Raw genomic sequence first — 17,146 nt, 5'->3', positions numbered from 1 at the left:
TATATATAATATCATCTGCATTGCAGTGTAAAGTTGGATATACAAATCACTTTAAAATTAACCGTTTAATTAAGGTAAAAACTGAGTGTGAACACGTTTTTAAAAAGATAAATAATTAAAAAGTCAAAAATAAAAATTAAATAAATAAAAAAGCGTCTCTGCTTTCAGAATTATGAAACTATTTTTCCAAGTGTAGGTTTTAAATGCTGTATGCGCATTTTTCGGTTGCTTCGCTGTCGCAGTTTGAGGAAAACATATGCACATGCCTACCTATGAATGAATGTAAATTTATGAAGCCCTCGCTCAATTCAAGTAAAAAAACCCTTTTCTGAATTCAAACCGCTTCCGAGTCTCGATCGGGACACACGTAAACTACCGATCCTCCAAAGAATTGTTTAGTAAATAGCTTTCCGTACGAAAACGATTTTATTATAATTTTTGTCTATCCCTGCAGACAATTAAAGTGAGTGATGCCAAATGATAAAATGCTTGGATGTTAAGTAATAATTTATTTTTGTAGTAAAATCACATAGCTTTATGCTGGAATGTCCTGTTTAGAGAGTAAGTTGAAAATATAATTGAAGTTGGAACATTTAAAACCAATTTTATGTGTTATAGGTGGACCTTGTTGAAATCAAACTTAATCGCGCACTTAATTCTAAAATGATAATGAACAGCAATTCAAACCAGGAACAATACTTCAGAAGAAATATTACAGGCAAAGTTAATGCGGCGGATTGCCCAAGCTATTCCAAAAATTTATTTATGGGCTATAAGCTGCAATTGTTTTTCTGGACTGCAGTAGGCTTCTATGTATTCATATTTTTGATTTTTCTGGCCATATGTATTTCGATATATGTATATTTTAAAAGCTAATTAATGATAACTTTGTGAGAGGTGTAATTAGCAGTTTGTTTATTTGTTCACACTTAAATGGTTTTCTTTTTTTCGCTGCTCTAGCATTTATTTGTTTTTTAATTTAATTTAACCAGTTGGACTGTAAAGAATGTTTTAAGGTTTCGTTTTCCTACACTATAATCCAAAAGATTGTGTAATTCCAACGTTATAGGGCTTATTTTCTTGTTAAACTTAATGGTTAAATGCTGTTTTTAAAATTTTTTTTATAAAGTTTCTCATGTAAGCACTTTGAAATAAATACGCAATGCACGAATCCTATGCTTGTTGATTCAATTTATTTTATTTTTGGGAATAATTTGGCAAACGGTAATTTACTTTAGCATGCAGGAGATATTAAAACTATTTTACGAATACTTAATAACCAAATACTTTAACGATATTTTATTTCGCCTGGCAGTCACCTTGCTCATCACTAGCGATTATGTGCTATCGATAGTCCTCGGACCATTGCCACACACGATTATCGATAAGCCCCTCGTGAGTCAAATGCAAACTGACGTATTTTTAACACTGGCAAAGCAGGCCGGGCAAATTTGTTGAACAAGCGAGAATTCGTTGCCTTTTTTTAATCCTACGTGCCCCTAACGAGCGTGGAAATCTCGAACGGACTTGCTTCAGAACACACAACAGCCACAGTTTCGAAAAAGCGCCGAACAACCGGCTAACGAAATCGGAAAGCGCCAAACGCACACACGATACCATCACCATACCATAATCATCGCGGCCACGCTCCAAGCTTAGGAATTTGCCTATTCCGGAAACCCGGAACAAGCGATCTGTGCTCTTGCAACGGGTACTGCAGGTGAGCGTTAGTCCCATCCGGGCGCCATACCCATCCGCCAGGGCACATTGCTAACGAGATCTCACCGCGATCCCCGCAGAAACGCAGCAAAATTAACAACCTTGGGTGAGAAGAAACAACAGGCGCCATGAGCGTGGACACGTACGCGCCCAGCTCGGCGCTCTCGTTCCTGGACATGGACGACAATGAGCTGCTCCCGGGAGCGGACACGCAGCCCACGCAGTACGATTACCGCGACTTTACTATGCCCTCGACCTCGCAGAGCCAGACGCAGAACGATCAGCTGGAGCTGCACGTGAGTTGGCCCTCAAACTGTTCATAAAACCCAAATTGCATTTTCCCTTTTCAATTTACAGCCACGCCGCTCTGGCGGGGACTCGCATCCGCGATTGGCCAGCATCACCAACGATCTGGCCGATCTGCAGTTCGAAGAGGAGGACGACGAGGGGGGCAGCTCGTATGTGAAGGAGCTGCCGGCGCATGCGTGCAAGTACTGCGGCATCCATGATCCAGCCACGGTGGTCATGTGCAACAATTGCCGCAAATGGTTTTGCAACGGTCGTGGCAGCACCTCCGGTTCGCACATCATCAATCATTTGGTGAGGGCCAAGCATCGCGAGGTGACGCTCCATGGGGAAGGTCCCCTGGGCGAGACTATCCTGGAGTGCTACTCCTGTGGTGTGCGCAACGTCTTTGTGCTGGGCTTCATTCCGGCCAAGGCTGATTCTGTGGTCGTGCTGCTCTGCCGCCAGCCGTGTGCCGCCCAGAATTCGCTAAAGGACATGAACTGGGACCAGGAACAGTGGAAACCTCTGATTGCAGACCGCTGCTTTTTGCCTTGGCTGGTAAAGCAACCCAGCGAACAGGGACAACTGCGAGCGCGCCAAATCTCAGCCGCCCAGATCAACAAGCTGGAGGAGCTATGGAAGGACAATATTGAGGCCACGTTCCAAGATCTGGAGAAGCCAGGCATCGACTCGGAGCCAGCACAGGTGCTGCTTCGCTACGAGGATGGCTATCAGTACGAGAAAACCTTTGGGCCGCTGGTCCGCCTTGAGGCCGACTACGACAAGAAGCTGAAAGAGTCGGCCACCCAGGAGAACATCGAGGTACGCTGGGACGTGGGCCTCAACAAGAAGACCATTGCCTACTTTACACTGGCGAAGACCGACTCAGACATGAAGCTCATGCATGGCGACGAGCTTCGCCTGCGCTACGTGGGCGAGCTGTACATTCCGTGGAGCGAGATCGGCCACGTTATCAAGGTGCCGGACAATTTCGGCGACGATGTCGGCCTGGAGCTGAAAACCTCATCGAATGCCCCGGTTAAGTGCACCAGCAACTTCACCGTGGACTTCATATGGAAGTGCACTTCTTTTGATCGCATGACACGTGCCTTGCGCAAATTCGCCATAGATCGCAACTCGGTGTCGAACTACATCTATTCGCGCCTGTTGGGTCACGGTCGTCCGGACTCAAACGACGAGGTGCTGTTCCGCGGCGCCCAGCCCAAGCTGTATAGTGCCCCGCATCTGCCCGATTTGAATCGCAGTCAGGTGTACGCCGTAAAACACGCGCTTCAGCGTCCGCTTTCGCTGATCCAAGGGCCGCCCGGCACCGGCAAAACAGTGACATCGGCCACCATCGTTTACCAGCTGGTCAAGCTGCATGGTGGCACAGTGCTGGTATGCGCTCCCAGCAACACGGCCGTGGACCAGCTAACGGAGAAGATTCACCGCACAAACCTGAAAGTGGTGCGTGTTTGCGCCAAGAGTCGCGAGGCCATCGATAGCCCAGTCAGCTTCCTGGCGCTGCACAACCAAATCCGCAATATGGAGACCAATTCGGAGCTGAAGAAGCTGCAGCAGCTAAAAGACGAGACCGGCGAGCTGAGCTCAGCGGACGAAAAGCGCTACCGCAGCCTGAAACGCGCCTCCGAGAACCAATTGCTGGAGGCTGCCGACGTCATCTGCTGCACATGCGTGGGCGCCGGCGATGGACGTCTATCGCGCATCAAGTTTACCTCGATCCTGATTGATGAGTCTATGCAGTCGACGGAGCCGGAGTGCATGGTGCCAGTGGTGCTGGGCGCCAAGCAGCTGATCCTCGTGGGCGATCACTGCCAGTTGGGACCGGTTGTTATGTGCAAGAAAGCAGCTCGTGCCGGCCTCTCGCAAAGTCTGTTCGAGCGCCTGGTGGTTCTGGGCATCCGTCCGTTCCGGCTGGAGGTGCAATATCGTATGCACCCCGAGCTGTCCCAGTTCCCGTCCAACTTCTTCTACGAGGGATCGCTGCAGAACGGCGTCTGCGCGGAGGATCGTCGCCTTAAGCTGGATTTCCCCTGGCCACAGCCAGAGAGGCCGATGTTTTTCCTGGTGACCCAGGGACAGGAGGAGATTGCCGGCTCCGGTACGTCGTTCCTCAACCGCACAGAGGCGGCCAACGTGGAAAAGATCACGACCAGATTCCTCAAGGCAGGCATCAAGCCTGAACAAATTGGAATCATTACGCCTTACGAAGGTCAGCGCGCGTACCTGGTGCAGTACATGCAATACCAGGGCAGCCTGCACTCTCGCCTCTACCAGGAGATCGAGATCGCCAGCGTGGACGCGTTCCAGGGACGTGAGAAGGACATCATTATCATGTCGTGCGTGCGATCTAACGAGCGTCAGGGAATTGGCTTCTTGAACGATCCACGTCGCCTTAACGTGGCCCTTACTCGAGCCAAGTACGGCATCATCATTGTGGGCAATCCCAAAGTGCTAGCCAAGCAGCAGCTGTGGAACCATCTGCTCAACTTCTACAAGGACCGTAAGGTGCTCGTGGAGGGATCGCTGAACAACCTCAAGGAGTCGCTCATCCACTTCCAGAAACCCAAGAAGCTCGTCAACAGCATGAACATTGGGGCACACTTTATGTCCACCATGATTGCCGATGCCAAGGAAGTAATGGTGCCGGGCTCCATTTACGATCGCAGTGGCGGTTACGGCCAAGGTCGCCAAATGCCGGGTCAGACCATGAATGGCGGGCAGTACGGCGGTAGTGGAGGTGGTGGTCCCTACGGAAACTCACCCCTTGGTTACGGTGCTCCCAGCTCCAATTCCATGATGGGCTTTGGCCTGGGCAGCGGAGGCAATAGTGGTGCCGGTGGCAACAACAACTTCGGAAGCGCTGGCGGGGCTGGACCCAGTTGGGCCGCTGCCCACCTGCACCACGACTCCATTGGCTACATATCCAACGAGCACGGAGCAGCAGCGCTGGGCAACATGCCAGTCCCGGTTGGCATGTTCATGAACATGAGCAATCTTCCGCCGCGGTTCTACAACCAGCACCAGCAGGCGATCATGGCGGCCAAGCAGAATCGCGCCATTCAACAGCAGTCGGGTAACTTCTCTCCGTCTAATTCGGGAGTTGGAATCACTGGAGCCGGAGCAGGCGTCTCTCTAGCCGGCAATAAGAAGACCCAGAAACTGGGAAAATCGCGCGCAGCGGGTGGCGTGATTGGTGGAGCACCGGCAACTGGAGGACCAGGCGGGCAGACGGGCTCGGTATGCAGTGCTACTCCGTTCAGTCAGCAGCCGGTGCCTTTGTCGCTGCAGATGACCCAGCCTAGCGGATTTGCTCTTTCCCAGCAGCCGGAACTTTCGCAGGACTTTGGGCAAATATCGCAGATGGACGGTTTGCTATCCCAGGATGTCGCCTTCAACGTGGTAAGTGTGGAATTGATGGTTTCTAAATGAATAATGCTAGGTAACGCCCATCGTAATTGAATTATTTGTGTGTTGCAGTCGGGCGAGCGCAGTTTGAATCAGTTCTCACAGCCTTATTGAGAATGCGGCCGGAGGTGCACCAACTACAAACGATAACAAGCAACCCAAACGAAACAACAACAAACTCAACTTTGAAGTCATCATCAAGGAGTAGCATCAGTAGGCAGCAGGAACAAAGCAAAGAGAACTATCACGGGAACAACGACAGATGCGGGAAACAATGCGACAATGCGACCTAGGAACATGAGGACAAAGCGGGACATTAAAGACGGCAAATCGAGACGAAACAGTGTGACAGATGGAGACGGAGATGGCAAGATGTGGACTGAGTGGAGTTAAGAAGAAGACTGAGACGGAGGAGGGATGTCAGAAGATCGAAAAGTCGAGAGCAAATCACTGTAGGCTGCCAGGATGCACTGCTGCAGCCGCTGTTCCCGAAACGCCGCGGGCCATGGAGTCATAGCCAGGCGACTTGCCACTGGCCACCGGCCATTGGCCATTGGTCAGGAGTGCGCTCCTTAGGCGGAGTTCGCCCATGGATGAGTCAACCTGCCAGCAAGGCGCCACACAAGATGCCCTTGAAACGACGATGGACAACTTCTCGACACGTTTCATTTCTGTTTTGCCAGCCAGGATTCGCAGCCGGAGCCTAACACGCAAAGACGCAATCACTCCCGCCCAGGACACGTATTCACCAAGTGGCTTACCTTCTAACCTTATTCTGGCCTCCAGTGCAGCAGCCAATCTTTAGCTCCTGTTCTAACATTTTTCCCACCCAAAGCGGTTTACTCACACCGATCCCCATATATGTATGCCCACTGTTGTACATTTTTTGGACTCTTTTTTGATTACTGTATGCATTTGTTATCCTAACAAACACGATATAAAATCAAACAAAACAAACAAAAAAACAAGACGAAACAAAATCAAATTCAAAAAACATGGATACACCATTTTCAATCGCACGGGAACGCTGGCCGATCCCCCAAAGCGGATGCAGGCTTCCAGCGCAGTTCGGTAATCGAATGATTGATTAGGAAACGCATTGCGATATTTCAATCTAGGTACACTACAAACATTTACACACCGAACCAACGGAGTAAAGGGTCAAGATCAGAAAAGGTTAATAATTAATAATATTAATGCAGTTACAGATGCCGGTTCATTGTTTTTAAAACGACATGAAAATGGTATATTTTTTCTATATATTGTGAGTTAATTCTTCCTCCATGCGACTCTTTGTTTCAAGAAAATGGAACTTTTTTTTTGAAATTCAAAATAAAGAATTTAAGTTTTCCCTTGCGAAAAAACCAATAAGTGCGCTAAGTATTTTCTATTTGGGGCATGTGAAAAATGAATTTAAATGCCAAGGCATTTGGCTGTTTTGTTGCTTTTTATTTTACAGAACTTGCAATTTTACATTTTCGGATGACATATTGTTTTTCAAAAAGATACATACACACCACTGGAGTGACGGACATCGCACACGTCCCGTGGCTGTTTACAATCATTAATGGAATGCGAGCAAACAATTTGAGTTTATAAAGGTATAAATAGGTGAATATAATAACATTTAACAAGATAATGCATTAAAAAATGTATTGAAATTCGATTCCAGTCGGGCTTTCACGTAAATTTCCGTACGGATTGTTCGGATTTTTTTTTTGAATTTCAATTTACAAGGTTTTCTGTTTTGATTTAACATTGCTGCACATATTACTTATCTATTTAATTTCTTCATTTTTGTAAGTAAGTTTCTTTTACGTTGCCATTCAATCGGCTCCAATTAGGCGACATGCGCTGCAGTCGCTTCGGCAAAGGTCGAGGCTGCATCTGGGTTCAATTTGCTGGACACTGGATTGGCACCTCCTCCTCCGGCACTCCGCTGCTGACCGGCAATCGGATGGTGTAGCTGCTGCTCAAACTGCTGCTGCTGGGGAAAGTGCTCGGGCACGTGGTGAATGGGCCGGAAGATGGTGGCCAGGTCGAGGGTATGATCGAGGCGTCGTGCCGAGATCAGAAAGACGGCCTTCACGCGCTCAAATGTGGGCGCATCATAGACGGATCGCGCCGTGTTGGACAGATCGAAGGGCTCCTCGATGTTCAGCTCCTTCCACTGGTAGACATCGTTCTTGGGGCTTTTCGCCATTCGACATGTGGAAACCGGCAGGACACCACCAGTTCGAATGGAGATGGCAAGGTTCCGGAAACTGTATGCAAATGAACAATGGCGAATTACATGCAATGGATGCAAAATCAGATCGGGACTTACTCAAAGCTGCTGTAGTACTTGAAGAAACCCAGAAGGTGCTCCCCAAGCGTCTGGGTGTTTAGCGCCTGGTAGGGCTCGATCGGTTCGATGAGATCCAGGTCCAGGCAGTCCTGTTGTCCCAGCTGGAACTTCTCCGGGTACAGGGAGTGCAGGCAGGGCAGGACGTGGGGCACGCAGGCGTGCTGCAGGTAATGCAGCACCATTAGCACTAGTGAGTAGCTGGAAATGGTCATGCGCTTGGCATCGTTGATGTCGTGATACTGGGCCCAGAGCTTCACAATCACCACCAATGGTCGTGTTCGCCAATCCACTACAAGGATATAGTTTGAGTTACATTTCTTATAATAAAGTATTCATAAGTGGGGCACACAATTGACAATAAACATATTCATTTGATTCACACGACAACTATAGATTTTAAACTTACTTGTAACATTATCCTCTGAAAGGATTGCTAGCTTTTTAAAACATTTAGGACAGGTACTCAGTCAAACGCACACCAAATTCTAATAGAGTCATTGACAAGAACATGAAGAATTTTCAATACACATTGAATTTAAATACCAAAAGACTCTGAAAAACATCTTACTTTGGGCGTAAAGTTGTAGCAGATAGGTGTTTTTGATACCCACGCAGTTGTTGAAGTTTAGATCGACCTCGATTCCGTTGGTGATGTCCTTGAAGCGCAGGATCGGCACTCTCGCCTCGATCAGATTGAAGTCCTGGAAAACCTCTGCAAACGACAGTCACTCTGCTCCGGAATCAGTATACGGAATTCGTTGTCCTTACCCGTGTCCTTCAAAACCGCGTTAAACAAAGTGAGAATGATCAGTGCCTCCGTTCGCTTCTCATTGTGGAAGTGTTGGTGCTGGTGCTGGTGGTACTGATGCTGGTGGGGATGTACCCCCTGCTCGGGCAGCAGACACATGTCGATATCGGATGAGTCCGTCCCGAAGCCCGTGATGGTGGATCCAACTAGGCAGATGCGATACCTCTCAAACATCGGTTGCTGTATTTTACATTACATTAAATAATGCTCATACATTTATTAGCTTAACTTACGTGCATCCATAGGTACAAGTACCGCCAGAGGCGCATTTTAAGCTTAAACTTCTTGTGCGTTTGCTGGGCTCCCCTAAATCTCTTCCAGATTTCCGCCGACAGATTGTCGTACTTGCACATGCAGATGAGCTTCTCCGGCTGCACGGCGACCTCAATATTTCGCGCTTGGGCCAAGTAGCGATCGGGAGGCAGGAGCATCTCGTACCACGGCCCTCCGGCTCCAGCAGCAACTGGAGTTGGGTTCGGCGATGAGATGGTTGGATGTGGAGGAGGTGGTGGTGGCGGTGGACGGTGCGGGACATAGGAGCTCATTGCATGTCCGCCCATCTGCCCATGTGGACGATTACTGGCATGCGATGCGGGATGTTGCTGGTGCAACGGATGCTGCACACGCATCTCGGCCAGGTGCGGAGATAACTGAGCAGATCCCAGTGCGCTAGGAGTTGGCGAAACAGAGAGATGGCCACTATGGCCCAAGCTGGAAATGAATCAGTTAATAGATCAACTTGGCTTCATCTGGCCTAAGCCCGTACCGGACTTACCGACTGCGATTGCTTGTTCCGCTCCAGTGCGACTCACTGCCAAGTGAGGATGAGGAAAGCGCTGGCGATGTGGGTCGTAGTGCAACGGCATTCCCATCCTTGTTGTGCGGCGATGTTCCGCCGCCAGTTCCACTTCCGCAGCTGGAACCGTAGGAGGCCGGGTAGCAGGGCGAACTGGAGTGCGGCCACACGGTAGCTGGAGGCGCCTGGTGACCCTGATTGCCCGGATTGCAGTACCTGTCGGCAAAGTGAAAGAACATGTGTGGCGGTGGCGGCGGCGGAGGATGTGAACTCGTCCCAGTCGGGATTGGGTGCGACGATGGCTGCTGCTGCTGCTGATGGGGCGGAATAATGTAATGCCCCGCCTGATTATAACTTGGGCTCGTGGACAACTTGTCAACACTGGCGGCCGCCGCAGTTATGGCCTCATCCAGCTGGGCGCAGCTTATCATTTTGGTGGGCGTGGTTGTGGTCACCGGCGACAGCAATCCGTGGCCACCAAGCAAAGCCAGCGGTGGCGGTGGAAACATGTTTCGTACGTGGTTCGTTGGCGCAGGTAAAACAGAACCGGACACCGGGGCAGATGCGGAGCGAACCGCCGGCGGCAGTGCTCTGTCCACAGTGGTCGGCGTTGTGCTTGAAGCTGGCGTTATAGAAATGTTCGGCTTGTTGAGCAGCGATGGCTTGACCACCGGCGTTGTTCCTGCTGCTGAGGCGGCTTCGCTGGTTGCCTCCGTGTCCACATGAATATAAGTAAGATTATAGATATTTTGGTGCTCGGAGCGCGTGGGCGTGGAACCAACCTCGCCCGTCATTGGGTTATAGCTGTGCTGGTAGTAGCCGTTCTTATTATTCCCACCCTGCATCCGGCGGTGCATGGCGTTGAAGTGGCTGCTGGCCAAGATCTCGATTGTCTGTTGTTGCTGATGTGGATGGTGGTGCTGTTGCTGTCCAGATGCAGATCTGTCCGCTTGATCCCCACTCTTTCCCGGTGGACTGTAGTGCATCTTCTTGTTAATGCCACTGCCGTTGTCGCTGTGCTTCCGGCGGAAGTGCGGATGCGTGTGCTGCTGCTGCTGGTTAGCATGATGTTGCTGCTGCTGCTGATGCTGGTATTGCTGATAGACATTCTGGGCATTGCGGTACCGCTGCTGCTGCTGCTGGTAGCTCGACCCCGCCGACTGATGTCCATATTGGTTCCGTGAATAGTTTCTATTCCCGTTGCTGCTGCTACCAATCATGTTGCTGCTGCTGTTGTTGTTGTTACTGCTGCTGCCCGTATTGCTGCTGCTGTGCTGACTGGACTTCTCAGTGCTATCCGGCAGCATTTCCTTCTGCAGGAACGAGGCGATGGTCAACTGCTTGGGCTGCGAATAGTAATATGGATAGTAGTTGTGCTGCTGATGCTGCTGATAGCCCGAGTTGCGCCTGTGCTCGAGGGACAGCGACTGCTGTTGCTGCTGCTGCTCCGATGCTGCAGCTGCTGCTGCTACTGCGGCCGCCGACACAACTGCTGCAACCGTTTCCTTCTGAAAGAAATCATGTATTAAGCCTTGAGTTGGAGGCATAGCTAAGGAACCACTCACATCTTTGAGCTGACTGGCGCTTGTCTGTGGGTAATTGGTTTTCCAGAAACTTAAAGGTTGCTGTCGCGGCCGCTGCTTAGCCGACTGATCCTGCTCCTGATCCTGGCTCTTACCCATGCTTGCTTCAGTACCACTGCCCGCGCTCGACGCGTTTCCTGTGTACCTCTTGTTGTTGCAGGGACCTGTACCGGTTACCTCCGTTTCCGCCGATTCTGCTGCAGTTTCTGAGCATCCAGATTCCGACTCCGATTTGCGATAGTAGGCGGCTGTTGCGTCCGCCGATGAGGAGTTGCGCCGCTTGGTTACAATGCTATTGGTGTTGTTATTTCTGCAGCTGATATTATTGTTATTAATGTTGTTGTTGCTGCTGCTGCTACTGTTCTCATTAAGCCATTTGGCTGGCTTTGTTCTGTTGCTGCAACTGCTGCTGCTGATGCTGCTGCTGCTGCTAGTGTTGTTGTTACTGCTGCTGCTGTTATTGTTGTTGCTGTCGCTAGACTTGCAATCAGACACCTGTGCGTTAACAATATTTTGATTCTTCATCAGCACATCGTTGTTGTTCATTGCCTGCTGCTCTTGTTGCAGCTGCATTTGCTGTTGTTGCTGTTGTTGCTGCTGCTGCCGCTGGAAGTACGAAGATGGATGCTGTTGCTGCTGCTGCAGACTGTTGTTGCCATTGCCAAAGTATTTCTTTCGGGCCCACGAATGACTATTATTATTATTGTTGTTGTTGCTGCTGCTGTTGTTGCAGTAGTGCAGTTGATGTTGTCCCTTGTTGGCCTCGTTGTTGCTGCTGGTGTTGCTGTTGCTGTTACTGCTGTGGCAACCATTCACCTGGCGCATCAGATTGGCCGTCTTATTGTTGTACTTCCCAAACTTCAGATGACATTGTCCCGGCTTGGAACTCGGCGATCCGGCGGACATTAGTGGCCGGAACTCGAGTTGCTGCGACTGCTGATGCTGCTGCTGTTGCTGCTGCATGGTCGTGTTGCATGTTCCTGTGGCGCTGCTCTCGGCAACATCTGCGGCAAAGATCTTCATGTCGCCGGATATGCGGGTGGTGAACATAGCCCAGGTATTGGGAAATCTAGGGTATGTGGCTGTCGTGGCTCGAGTTTTGGGTATAAAAAATTGCTCGGCACGTGCGCTCACTTGCTTAAAACTAGTTTTAAGTTAGGATAAAATTATTTGTAATTTTTTTAGATTCTTTTTCGAGTTCAAAAACTTTTTTAGATTTTTTTATTCTTTTTTTTTTGTTTTGATATATATATATATTATAAATTTTTGTGTATTTTTATGTTTTTGAATTTTTTAGGTTTTTCTTTTTGTATTTTGAAGCTTTAGTCATATACACTTTATTTCATTTCAGGATTTTAAATATTGACTTTGACTCACTTTCAACGGCCACCAGTGTAAAAGTACCGTATTTTCACACACACACTCTTTTAATTTTCGTAAATTGCGGTCTCCTTGCCTCTCCTCTCTTTTCTTTTCTTCTCGTTTCGTTGTGTGTGATAGGGGGGTCCAAAAAGAACCGTTACATGCAAGGAGAACCGAAATTGCAACGCAAAGTGGGCAAAATAAAAAAAGGCAATAAAGCCCGGCAACTGCAAGAGAATATAAGCGGAAAATAAGCGTTTATAAAGTTTAATTTAGAAGTGGGGAAAAAAGCGCGCCAAAAACTCACCATTGCCAAATATTCGGGGGCGTTGCAATTTTACCGGAACCGGCAACGGGAAACCGGAAACGGGACCAAAAACAAACGGTGCTTATCTTGTTGAGCGATTGTCGCACTGCTCCGTTCTCAATAGTATCCAACACACACTTTCCACATCAATTCTAACATTCATAAAAAACTAAAACTGCGCCTGCAACGCTCTGAAATCATCTAGCAACTACTGTACCAATCGGGGCTTGCATCGTATCCATCGATACCTTCCGCGGGACGAACCTTTGGTCCACCTGTGATCGATAGTATTCGCCTCCCGATTCGAAGCGAGATAACGATATTCCTGCAACGTCTTAACCCTTTGCATTCAAAAGATTCCGATCAGAGTTCATAGTTTAGTTTAAAACTTTAAAAACCCTCTTCTATTGATCCCAAAAAAGTGAAAGCCTATATTTTATAGTGGTTTTTATTAAAGAAGTCAACAATTAAGCATTTTTTTGTACTACTACTAACATAACCGCTCTCAGAACCGATTAAACAGCGACTTCCAGAATAAACGTGCTGGCAGTAAGGTGTCGCGGCCTACGCAGCTCTTGTGGGTCAGCCTATAAGATGGGAAAATCACATGATGAACATGGGGTTTAATCATAAGAAGGCTAGCATTTGAACTAAAGAAGTAGGACTTATAACTGATAACATCCTAACTACAAAGGGGAGCTAGCTGCCTCTCTTGTTTGTTGTAATATAAAACAAAGGAATAGTAAACAAAGGAACTCACAGGAAATTAGCACGGCGCAGGCGCTCCAAATATGCATCTGTGGCCACGGCGGAGAGGAAGATCTTGCGCACCTGCGGCGGCACCTTATCGTGGAGCTGCCTGGCGAGCTTCAGGTGCGTGTTAGCGGCACTGGCAACATCGAATATGCAGTCTTCGACACCCTTGTCGTCGCTCTTGGAGCGAATGATGCGCTCCTGACTGACGCCATGCAACACAAGCACCTCGAGCGGGATGCAGGGCGCCTGCTGACGTCCCGCCAGCGGTATGGATCGCAGCAGGGTGGCGATGCCCTGGGCTTTGCCCAAGTGGGAGGCGGCATGATCAGCATTTAGGTCACGTACTCCGCCCACCTCCAACAGCAGGAGCAGTAGCGAGGAGAAGGTCTGTTCCGTGTACTCCTCCAGCTCGCGTATCGACTCAAATGCATGGGTGGGCGGACGTTCACGTGCTGTGACCAGACGACGCAAATAGACCTTATTAAGCTTGCGACTGCCCACCGTGTGTTTCAGTTCTCGCAGGACAGGCTGGTCCTCCACGTAGGATCGTTGGGAATCCGGCTCAAAGCACTTATCTATGGAGTCGTGCCAGAACTTGAGGCGCATTTTCGCTATTTGCGGCTCAATTTGCTGCAAGGATATGGAATGGCAAAGGCATTGTAAGAAAAAGTAAATATAATTATATAAACTATTATGTGCGATGGTATGAAATAGGGAACATTAAACTAAATCGCAGTGTGGCTAGTTCTACGAACTTTTACTATTTGAGGAGGAGAAAAATTCAACTCCTTCAATGACTATATCAAAATACGACTAATATATTCGGTAAATGCTTCGTAAAGCCTTGTGCCAGAACTATTCATGGGATGCAGACAAAATCCACTTATGCTATAGATAATACGGACAAGGAGTTAAAGCTCCTTTTGCAACTGAAGCGCCACGCTATTCTAACTTATTAAGTAAGTCCCAATGGTTTCTGATGCCCCACTCACATGGCCGCTGACCGATCTGGAGACCTCCACATTGAATGCCCGCAGGGCGAAGGCAGCTCGTCGCAGTTCCTGCGGCAGAAGCAGGGTGCACAGGTAGTTCTCATAGTCGTATTTCCTGGTTATCCGCAATAGATTCATATTCAATTATACGGATAACGTTTAAGTTTAAGTTTATGCTACTTACTCCACTAGACTCATGCAATGTTTGGCCCCGTATCCATTCTTGTCCACCTCAACCGCGTTCTTATCCTTGGGATCTGCACTGATCTTGGCCTCCTGCTGAGTTCCGGCATGTCTCACAATTTCTTGGCCGGATTTGGCGTTGAATAACAATCGGCAATTCCAATTTCGCACCAGGCGCCGCATTTGTGCTTCTTCTATCCACCAGTCAACTGAACATATGTTCCGAGCGGCGCTACCAGATCGCGCTCAGTCTGTCACAGAGTGGCTGCATTTGGGGTATTCTCGATTATTCGGAAATCATTCTTGGCGGAAGATTCAAAAGCTTGTAAGTTAATTTTTAGCCTACTTAAGAAAACTTTACCTCCTGTAAATATTAAATATTTGCTGAATACTTTTTCTGATTTTTTGTTAAAAAACAGTCCGATTTTTGCCCATATATGGAAAATATGTCCAATTATGAGCTCGTAATGAAATAAGTCAATCAAAATTCCACAAAAAGTACGATTCATTGTACGTTAGGAAATTACAAAGTTTATTATTATGTAATGTGCACATACATCTGTGTGTGTACATATACTTATGAATGCATATTTTGAATTTGCTCAATTAATCCAAAACCATATAACTAAAATAGAGCTATAACATATTTGAAACACAAGCATATACTTTAATTGCCGCATCACGAAGTGAGATGGATTAGATATTGGAGCATTTTGGTTAAGCAGTTCTGGGGGCCAAAACGCACGAACTATTGGATTAACCGCAGCATCCTCCAGCACTGCAGGATTGGGAGGGCGGCGGTATGCGCCCAATTCGTCGGTTGGGCCTTAAGCCTCCGCCGCCATATCCACCGCCTCCTCCTCCTCCTCCACCGCCTCCGCCACCGCCACCTCCTCCTCCGCCTCCGCCCCAGCTGCTACTTCCCCATCCACTTCCTCGACGGGAGTTGTCTCCGCTGTTATCATTTCCAGTGAATGGAGACAGGAACGATGCAAATCTGAAAAGAAGGTTATGGGTTAAAGCATCCTGGACCTAGAACCTTCATTTATCACTTACAACTGCTTGACGGCGAACCATATACCCACGAATATGGCCAAAATCCGTCTCAAGTCCCAAGGACGTTTCTCCCATAGGCGACCATCTGCAAAACAAAGGGCTGATCACTCTGCACATCACATGCTCATCAAATTCCACTCACTTTGATCGACGTACGCCATTTTAATGTGAAACTAGCATGCAATAATTCTTTCAAATATTTCCAAATCTGGGCCAAAGCTGAATTTTTTGATCTGATTGTGTACAAAACAAAAATTGACGTGGTGTTTAGAGATGGACAAACAAAGCAGCTGATAAAGCAACAAATATCGCAAAGCCTGCGCTGATGTCATTCGATAGTCACTGAAAAATGTTAATTAATATTCATATATATGGATAAATATTTGAATTTAAAAAACACTTTGTTTGGGAACATATTAAAACAGCGTGTTTGCAAAAGTTATGGTTGGTATTTATTTATGTATTTCACATAGAGTAACTATGTGTATTTGGGTACTGTGACTTTGAACTTGTAAATTTAACAATGTAAACCCGCAGACCGATAGAAAAAAACCTGTAGCTTTGTATTGGAGCTAGTTGATAAATGGAACCGACGACGGCCACGTAAGCAGCGACCCAGGAATCAGTGATTAATCGTATTCAGCAGTTGTCCGCTCGAGTCCGAGTTTAAGACAACTGCGTCATATGCGTCACATGGGCGGGATAAACCGTGATTTCTGGGCCATTTGGGATGCTGCTTGACGCGGCCAGCCTTCTGTCGGCGCGACATCCTCCCAAGAGTGCTGGAATCTTGGGTACCGGATGTCGCTACTATCCTCATCCGCCTCCAGCGGGCATATTGCAGCTCATAGTCGGCTGAATGCGTCCGATCCGGCGGTTTGGTCTTAGTCCTCCTGATCCAGATCCAGGTCTTCCGCCACCTCCACCGCCGCCGCCTCCTCCGCCGCCACCGCCGCCTCCCCATCCTCCACCGCTTCCCCATCCATTTCCACGTCGCGGATTGGCCTGGTTATCGTTGCTTGTAAAGGGAGCGAGGAATGTAAGGAATCTGCGGGGGAAATCATGCTGCATTAGCTGTTTTGCACGACATGCAATCCAGGGGTGAACTCACAGCTGCTTGATGGCAAACCATATCCCCACAAATAGCTCCACAATCCGTCGCCAGTCCCACGGACGCTTCTCCCACACGCGCCCATCTGTGGAATCAAGACAATGCAATATGTGATGGGAATTCCAGCGTGTACTCCAGTCTTTTGCACTTACTATGGTCGATGTACACCATGGCGCCTCGCTATCCTCCCGGATGCTCCAGCCACCGTAAACTTAATGCACAATTTTACGGAGTTAAGTATCTTACAGATGTTCCACGTTCATCCAAAATATCAAAATACTATTAGTGATGGACCTGCTGCAATGTCAAGTCACTGGTATCGTATCACCGATATGCAAAAACCATCTGTATGCCTATCGATATATGAAGTGGTGTTGGTAAGCGCGAAATGAATAACCAAATCAACAGC

General features: G+C 48.2%; 6 protein-coding genes across 6 annotated transcripts; 2 read left to right on the top strand and 4 right to left on the bottom strand.

Annotated features, from left to right (window-relative positions):
- The first annotated feature begins 227 nt into the window (after positions 1 to 227).
- On the top strand, positions 228 to 903 carry LOC122624769. The gene is made up of 3 exons (XM_043804462.1): positions 228 to 463; positions 521 to 561; positions 619 to 903. The coding sequence occupies exon 3, from the start codon at positions 664 to 666 to the stop codon at positions 874 to 876; it is 213 nt and encodes a 70-aa protein (XP_043660397.1). The 5' UTR covers positions 228 to 463; positions 521 to 561; positions 619 to 663; the 3' UTR covers positions 877 to 903.
- A 505-nt stretch (positions 904 to 1,408) lies between these two features.
- LOC122624363 (regulator of nonsense transcripts 1 homolog) lies at positions 1,409 to 6,807 on the top strand. Its single transcript, XM_043803871.1, has 4 exons — positions 1,409 to 1,720; positions 1,800 to 2,015; positions 2,077 to 5,430; positions 5,509 to 6,807. The coding sequence occupies exons 2-4, from the start codon at positions 1,848 to 1,850 to the stop codon at positions 5,548 to 5,550; spliced, it is 3,564 nt and encodes a 1,187-aa protein (XP_043659806.1). The 5' UTR covers positions 1,409 to 1,720; positions 1,800 to 1,847; the 3' UTR covers positions 5,551 to 6,807.
- A 57-nt stretch (positions 6,808 to 6,864) lies between these two features.
- LOC122624473 (poly(A) RNA polymerase gld-2 homolog B) lies at positions 6,865 to 12,856 on the bottom strand. Its single transcript, XM_043804024.1, has 8 exons — positions 12,640 to 12,856; positions 10,953 to 12,559; positions 9,367 to 10,895; positions 8,825 to 9,302; positions 8,552 to 8,771; positions 8,352 to 8,495; positions 7,763 to 8,072; positions 6,865 to 7,700 (listed from the first exon to the last, which is right to left on the bottom strand). The coding sequence occupies exons 2-8, from the start codon at positions 12,018 to 12,020 to the stop codon at positions 7,277 to 7,279; spliced, it is 4,173 nt and encodes a 1,390-aa protein (XP_043659959.1). The 5' UTR covers positions 12,021 to 12,559; positions 12,640 to 12,856; the 3' UTR covers positions 6,865 to 7,276.
- Positions 12,857 to 13,071: 215 nt separating this feature from the next.
- Positions 13,072 to 14,792, bottom strand: LOC122624480 (NADH dehydrogenase (ubiquinone) complex I, assembly factor 6 homolog). Its single transcript, XM_043804035.1, has 4 exons — positions 14,572 to 14,792; positions 14,388 to 14,502; positions 13,400 to 14,025; positions 13,072 to 13,226 (listed from the first exon to the last, which is right to left on the bottom strand). The coding sequence occupies exons 1-4, from the start codon at positions 14,751 to 14,753 to the stop codon at positions 13,145 to 13,147; spliced, it is 1,005 nt and encodes a 334-aa protein (XP_043659970.1). The 5' UTR covers positions 14,754 to 14,792; the 3' UTR covers positions 13,072 to 13,144.
- A 289-nt stretch (positions 14,793 to 15,081) lies between these two features.
- LOC122624596 (glycine-rich selenoprotein) lies at positions 15,082 to 15,926 on the bottom strand. The gene is made up of 3 exons (XM_043804233.1): positions 15,769 to 15,926; positions 15,627 to 15,711; positions 15,082 to 15,567 (listed from the first exon to the last, which is right to left on the bottom strand). The coding sequence occupies exons 1-3, from the start codon at positions 15,785 to 15,787 to the stop codon at positions 15,327 to 15,329; spliced, it is 345 nt and encodes a 114-aa protein (XP_043660168.1). The 5' UTR covers positions 15,788 to 15,926; the 3' UTR covers positions 15,082 to 15,326.
- A 129-nt stretch (positions 15,927 to 16,055) lies between these two features.
- LOC122623638 (glycine-rich selenoprotein) lies at positions 16,056 to 17,035 on the bottom strand. The gene is made up of 3 exons (XM_043802906.1): positions 16,890 to 17,035; positions 16,738 to 16,822; positions 16,056 to 16,674 (listed from the first exon to the last, which is right to left on the bottom strand). The coding sequence occupies exons 1-3, from the start codon at positions 16,906 to 16,908 to the stop codon at positions 16,443 to 16,445; spliced, it is 336 nt and encodes a 111-aa protein (XP_043658841.1). The 5' UTR covers positions 16,909 to 17,035; the 3' UTR covers positions 16,056 to 16,442.
- Between the last annotated feature and the right edge of the window lie 111 nt (positions 17,036 to 17,146).

This window comes from Drosophila teissieri, chromosome X, assembly GCF_016746235.2.
Source record: "Drosophila teissieri strain GT53w chromosome X, Prin_Dtei_1.1, whole genome shotgun sequence".
Taxonomy (NCBI): domain Eukaryota; kingdom Metazoa; phylum Arthropoda; class Insecta; order Diptera; family Drosophilidae; genus Drosophila; species Drosophila teissieri.
Note: the sequence above shows the minus strand (reverse complement) of the source record. Positions and strands in the feature narration are given on the sequence as shown.